Source organism: Cajanus cajan, chromosome 9, assembly GCF_000230855.2.
Source record: "Cajanus cajan strain Asha chromosome 9, NIPB_CcT2T_4, whole genome shotgun sequence".
In the NCBI taxonomy this organism is placed as follows: domain Eukaryota; kingdom Viridiplantae; phylum Streptophyta; class Magnoliopsida; order Fabales; family Fabaceae; genus Cajanus; species Cajanus cajan.
Genome location: NC_138525.1, coordinates 50,156,483 through 50,163,016, shown reverse-complemented (window position 1 = coordinate 50,163,016; position 6,534 = coordinate 50,156,483). Strand labels below are relative to the sequence as shown.

Genomic DNA, 6,534 nt, shown 5'->3' with positions numbered 1-6,534 from the left:
TCTGATTCCATTGTGGTTTGAACTATAATAATCTTATACTATATTAAAGCAAATCAAGACTAGGCTTGAGGAGTGATTGCTGGCAAGTAATGTGATCCTTTGTCAATGTTAGTGCTACTAAATATAGCTTGTATAGTTATGTTTGATCAGCACTAAAACATATGATTATTTTGGGATTACTATATATAACATATTTCCTTCTTTAATTTTGTATGTTTTAATAATTTAATTTATATTGTTAGTCATAATAATTTCGTTTAGTGTAACGATCATAATAAGTCGTTACATTTTTTAAAACATGTTACTTAAATAATGATATTAATATATGTTTAAGAATTAAATCATAAAAAATAACTAAATATAAACATCATATAATATTATTTTAAATTTGAAGAATTAAAATAATTATTCATTTATTATTATTATTAAATAATTATTTTAACCTAAAAATTTCAAAAGACATTACAACCTTGATTTTCTAAACTATATATGTTAAGTAAATTTAAAAATGGCATTTTTTTCTTCAAATTTAAGTATCTATTATCAATTTAGTTCAAACATATAGTAATAATATTATTAAAGTCACGTGTTTTTTTTTTTAATTTTGAATTGATAATTGATTTTCACTTTCAATATTTTATTTGATATTTTTCAGTTTGCAAAATTAATAATTTTCAATTTCAAGAAATAAAATAAGTGTTTATCCCATAACTATTTATAAGTGTAACCAACAAATAAGTGTTATATTTAATTATTTTTAAATTTACTCATTTAAATTTAATCTTTATATTTAAATTAAAAAAATATCTGTTAGTAGCAGGAGATATTCATACTTAAAATTGATAAAGAACCATAAATGATTATAATACGTGGAGCAGATATGATTTGTAGAAATAAATAAATAAAAGATGCTTTTAGACTTTGCAGTATGCAGGTGCCACAGAATGGGTGTACTGTATGAAGTGACTGGATGGGCAAGATATGTCCTGCCCGTCAAATCCATGGCCCCCTTCCACTGCACCACTGCATTTCAACCTTCTCAGTTCTCACCATAAAAACAAAATTATTAAACATATTATTTTTTAAATAGTAAATAATTTTCTTGTTAAATTTATGGTCTTTAAATATGTCTACATGAAAAAAATATGTTAAAATGAAAATATTTTAGTTAAATTTTAGTAATTTTCTTAGATGTATATAAATAATATAATATAAAGTTTGTTTTTAAAGGACTGATGCTCTATGATTCGATTATGATAATATAAAAATATTGTTTAGTCAGAAGAAATTGTATTTTTGATTCTCAAATTTAACACTATGTATCATATATATATATATATGAAAAGAAATTGTGTTTAAATAAAAATTGAGCAGAACAAAATATGAAAGTAAACGTTTTTGGCTACATAGTAGCGAATGTTTTCCCAATTCCCCTTTATATCTTGGTGCATGTTACCACTAGATTCACCTACTAGCATTCAAGTTTTCAGAAACTGACCAGAAAAAGTTTCTCTCACCATTACCATTTCGGGTTCTTTCTTCTTATCCGCTTTCATATCTGATTCTGGGTCTAAAATAGGGTTTAACAAAAGCCTAAGTAGGGTGCCACAGTTTTCATTTCTCACTTTTTTAACAACAAAAAAATAAGAAAAGAGAAGGCAAAAAAGACCTTGTGTGTTGTGTGTTGTGTGTTGTGTGTATATATATATACCCACACATACAAACACAGATCCCTATGGAATGAGGTGGGTGCTCCCAGCATCACTCGCTACAAACTTATTCCTTCTGCTTAGTTTAAAGAGACCAGTTTTGTTATGCTCTAGTGAAGAAAGAGATAGATTGAGAAAGATAGTTTGTGTGTTTTTTCTTTTTGGTGTTTGTGTTAGTGGAGCTAGCTAGCACATGAAACGGATAGTTTGGTTGGTGTGAGAAAAACCTGCTGTAGCTAAACAACAAAATCCAAGTCTCCATTGGCAAGATTATTATTATCATTATTTTGATATGATTTGTTTATGTGCAACCCAATGATTGACATGCCTACCAGATACTTGTTGTAGAGAGTTCAAACCTTTTTCTAGTAATTAAGGTGAGAAGAAAAGGAGAAAAAGAAAGAGATGAAGTCCATGAATGATAGCAACACCGATGATGGCAACAATCATAACTGGTTGGGGTTCTCTCTCTCACCCCACATGAAAATGGAAGTCACTTCTTCTTCTTCTGCTATCCATCCCCATCATTATCATAACTACTATCATCACCCTCAAACTTCTGCTTGCAACACTGTTCCCACTAACTTCTACATGTCACCTTCACACCCCAACACATCAGGAATCTGCTATGGTGTTGGAGACAACAACAGTGCTTTTCACTCTCCCTTGGCCATGATGCCTCTCAAGTCTGATGGCTCACTTTGCATTATGGAAGCCCTCACCAGATCACAATCCCAAGGTATAGCATTTGTTTACCCTCTTCCATGCATTTAAAACTTTCTTTATTATGTAACATATTATGAAGGTAACATATTTTTTTTATTTTTTATATATATTTAAAAATGGATGTTTAACAGTGTTGTTGTGGCTTTTTTTTAGTGATGGTGCCAACTTCATCTCCAAAGCTTGAGGACTTTCTAGGTGGTGCAACTATGGGGGGTCAAGACTATGGAGGGCATGGAAGAGAAGCAATGGCTCTAAGCCTTGACAGCATCTACTATAGTAACCAAAATGCCGAAGCTGAAACCAACAGAGACCATTCTTCTTCTTTGGACCTTCTTTCTGACCCTTTTAGGCACCAAACCCATCCATATTACTCGGGGCTTGGGATTTACCAAGTGGAGGAAGAAGCCAAGGAACCCCAAATGCCTCAAGTGGTGGAAGAAGGCATTGCTTGCTTCAACAACTGGGTGCCACCAAGGGAATATTCTTCTTCTCAGCAGAATCTGGAGCAGCATCAAGTGAATAATAGTAGTGGTGGACTTGTGGAGGATCATGGTGCTTCTGGGGGGAATGGTGGTGTTGGCACAGTGGAGTGTGGGGAGTTACAATCTTTAAGCCTGTCTATGAGCCCCGGCTCTCAATCAAGTTGTATCACTGTTCCAACTCAGATCTCATCTTCTAATACTGAATCTGTGACTGTGGAGGCCAAAAAGAGAGGGTCTGGTAAGCTTGGTCATAAGCAACCTGTGCATAGGAAGTCCATTGACACATTTGGGCAGAGAACTTCGCAGTATAGAGGTGTTACAAGGTTAGTTACTTCAACTCACCTTCACCCCTTTATTTGCGTAACTTTTACCATAATTATTTTGATTATTTGGTCCTCTTTTTAGTCCACTTTTAAAGTTTTTTGGATTTTATTTAGTCAGATTTATGGGGATTCTACTTTTTCAGTTTAATTTATTGTGGTTTTTGCTTCTTTAGTTTGTGTTTAATGTCAATTTTGTGGTGACTTCTTGGTGGTTGTCTATCAGGCACAGATGGACTGGTAGATATGAAGCGCATTTGTGGGACAACAGTTGCAAGAAAGAAGGACAAACTAGGAAAGGACGACAAGGTTTGTATAAGAATATATAAATCAGTGATAAATCAATTTACTTATTTATGTATAAAATTTTTGTGACTATAGAATTAGTGAGGAAAAAACAATTTGTTTTGAAGTATTCTTACTTTGTTTTCTGAGCTGTGGCCGCTAACTTTATTCTTTCATCTGTTGTGTTCCCAATGTGGATGACCATTGACCACTCAACAAAACGTTGCATGTCCTAGTTTATTTGGGTAAGCTACAAGTCCTTTCCCAAGGGTCTGCATTTTCAACTCTCATGTGAAATGCCAATTTGATGAGTGGTAGTTTTATTTTATTTTTAACTGAAGGTGGTTATGATATGGAAGAAAAAGCTGCAAGGGCTTATGATCTTGCGGCTCTCAAGTATTGGGGTCCTTCAACTCACATAAACTTCCCGGTACGTTTAAATTCAGTGGCATTGCATTTCAAGCTCGCAATTGTACTCCTTGGAGCCCCATTTTCTCTCTTATATTAATATTACTTTGACAGCTAGAAAATTACCAAACTGAACTTGAAGAAATGAAGAACATGAGTAGGCAGGAATATGTGGCCCACTTGAGAAGGTGCACATATTATTATTATAATTACTTCTAATATATACGTTGCTAAAAGCTACCAATTATTTTTTATGTTTAATGATGATGTTGGTGATTGCTTTGCAGAAAGAGTAGTGGGTTTTCAAGGGGTGCTTCAATGTACAGAGGAGTGACAAGGTTTCATGCAGTTAACCTGCCACTTTTTTCTTATGAATGGACATTAAACATGTTTGCTAATTAGGGTTAAATCCACTTTCCAATGTTGCAGGCACCACCAACATGGCAGGTGGCAAGCAAGGATAGGCAGAGTTGCAGGAAATAAGGACCTTTATCTTGGGACATTCAGTAAGTCCTTCCAGAAAGTTGTTGCATTGCATTTCCTCGTACTTCATTACAAATCTTTCACAGCCATAGTGGGGTTTGTTTTAGCATTCGAATCATGAAACTGAAACGCTAATGCATACATTCTTAGGACTTGGTTATTAATGCCAGTTTGCTAGTTAGTGACTGCCAAAGTTTTCTATAAGGCTGATCTTATGGCTACTTTGGACTGTGCAACAAGTCACTTTTTTTTAAAGCTGGTTCTCTCTGGAAAGATGGAAAAAGAGGTATCTGAATAGTAAATATCTCCCCACAAGAATAACCAAGAAAGTTCACTCTTTTTGTGTTTTTTTTTTCTTTCTAAATACCCTCTTAAATTTGAATTTAACTAAAATGTTTTAGACGATACAAAGGTGTTATACCCTAGGTATTCTTTTCCAGAAATTGAGTCAATCACACAAGGAAACTAATCATACAGATATGTGGGCTGACTATATATATATTCACTTATATATTATTTAACATATCTGTCTCTATCCACGCTGAGATTTTTCGTTCACATTTATTTTAAAAGTCATATCTAAGATGAGTTGTGATTAGTTGGAACACTCATAGTGTATCAAAGTTAAGTTTATATCAAAAGTGGAATATTTTTTTACATAAATTAAATTTCAGGCACTCAAGAAGAAGCAGCTGAAGCATATGATGTAGCAGCAATAAAATTTCGTGGGGTGAATGCTGTGACAAACTTTGACATATCAAGGTACGATGTGGAGAGGATCATGGCCAGCAACACCCTTCTCGCGGGAGAGTTGGCAAGAAGGAACAAAGAAAGTGAGCCAAGGACTGAGGCCATAGAGTACAATGTTGTGTCAAGCCAACAGCAACAAGTAATGAACAAGGAAGAGGTTGAAGCTGTGAACAAGCACGCCAATGAAAATGGTTCATCATCGGATTGGAAGATGGTTTTGTATCATGATCAGCAACAGTCAAACAACTGTGACCCAAAACCCATGAAATGTGGAAATTATAGGGGTTCTGGTTTCTCAGTGTCCCTACAAGATCTCATTGGGATTGACTCAGTAGGATCTAGCCATGCGATGCTAGAGGACTCTACTAAGATAGGGACTCATTTTTCAAACCCCTCTTCGATGGTGACAAGTTTAAGCAGCTCAAGGGAAGGTAGCCCTGATAAAACGGGCCCCACTATGCTCTTTCCAAAGCCTCCAATTGGGTCCAAGATTGTCACTAGCCCTATTTCTAATGCTGGCCCTTGGTTTCCCTCTCAAATTAGGCCACTCTCAATGTCTCATTTGCCAGTTTTTGCTGCTTGGAGTGATTCCTAGAGGGCTTGTCATGTGAAAGTGTGTTTGGAAACTCGTTGAGAAGGAAAAAAGCACAATTCTGACGTGGAAGTTGAAAATCACATGAAACGGGAAACCAAACACACTAGAAAAAGGAAAAAGCACAAGAGTTGGGGGGAGAAAATAGAAAAGATTGAGAATATGTTGTTTTGCAAAAGGACTTTAGTGAGGGAATTTTGGGGATTAATTAGGGGCATGTGGGGACCATTTATCTGTCATCTTTCTGTATGGTAGTGGAACAAGACCTTTCCAACCGTAGCCTTTTGGATCTATATTGCGAATTTGAGTGCAAATGGGAGGGAAAGTGGTTAAATTTAACAAGAGGACTAATGATTAATTGAGTGTAATCATGTTTGACGATATGAAAGTGGCCCTTAAATTATTGAGCTTGCTTTTTTTGGAGTTGCACCTTTTCTTAGGTCCAGCTAACTACAAAACCAACTCCATGTTTGTCAATAATGCAAAAGAGCCATTCCCTTTGATCACATTCCCTCGTTTTGTTGTCTATGTGTTCCTCAATCTGCATAACACCATCATTGCACCTAACTTTCTTATCTTGAACTTTCTCCAAAGACACAATACTCCACCAAAAGAAAAGGGTTGTCGTAGATATTCTTGCACTAAAGTTTCATGCTGCCTTATTTGTCATAATTAGTCAAGACACCTCTGATTTCACTTTAAGAAAATAAAAAATAAAAACGTAATGTGATTAAAAATTATTGTAGCTTTACTCATTCCTTGACAAGTCCAAATTCCAA

The 6,534-nt window shown here is 34.9% G+C and overlaps 1 protein-coding gene across 1 annotated transcript; it reads left to right on the top strand.

The window, feature by feature from the left end:
• The first annotated feature begins 1,402 nt into the window (after window positions 1-1,402).
• On the top strand, window positions 1,403-6,261 carry LOC109793486 (AP2-like ethylene-responsive transcription factor ANT). Its single transcript, XM_020352955.3, has 9 exons — window positions 1,403-2,448; window positions 2,589-3,240; window positions 3,464-3,546; window positions 3,759-3,767; window positions 3,864-3,952; window positions 4,045-4,118; window positions 4,218-4,268; window positions 4,360-4,436; window positions 5,088-6,261. The coding sequence occupies exons 1-9, from the start codon at window positions 2,115-2,117 to the stop codon at window positions 5,756-5,758; spliced, it is 2,040 nt and encodes a 679-aa protein (XP_020208544.1). The 5' UTR covers window positions 1,403-2,114; the 3' UTR covers window positions 5,759-6,261.
• Window positions 6,262-6,534: the final 273 nt, after the last annotated feature.

What these genes read in the sequence shown, in the direction of transcription:
- LOC109793486 (XM_020352955.3), top strand. Translation starts at nt 2,115, where the DNA reads ATGAAGTCCATGAATGATAGCAACACCGATGATGGCAACAATCATAAC. An exon ending in CAGTATAGAGGTGTTACAAG is followed by an intron (nt 3,241 to 3,463) that starts GTTAGTTACTTC and finishes GTTGTCTATCAG; the next exon opens with GCACAGATGGACTGGTAGAT. An exon ending in CAACTCACATAAACTTCCCG is followed by an intron (nt 3,953 to 4,044) that starts GTACGTTTAAAT and finishes TTACTTTGACAG; the next exon opens with CTAGAAAATTACCAAACTGA.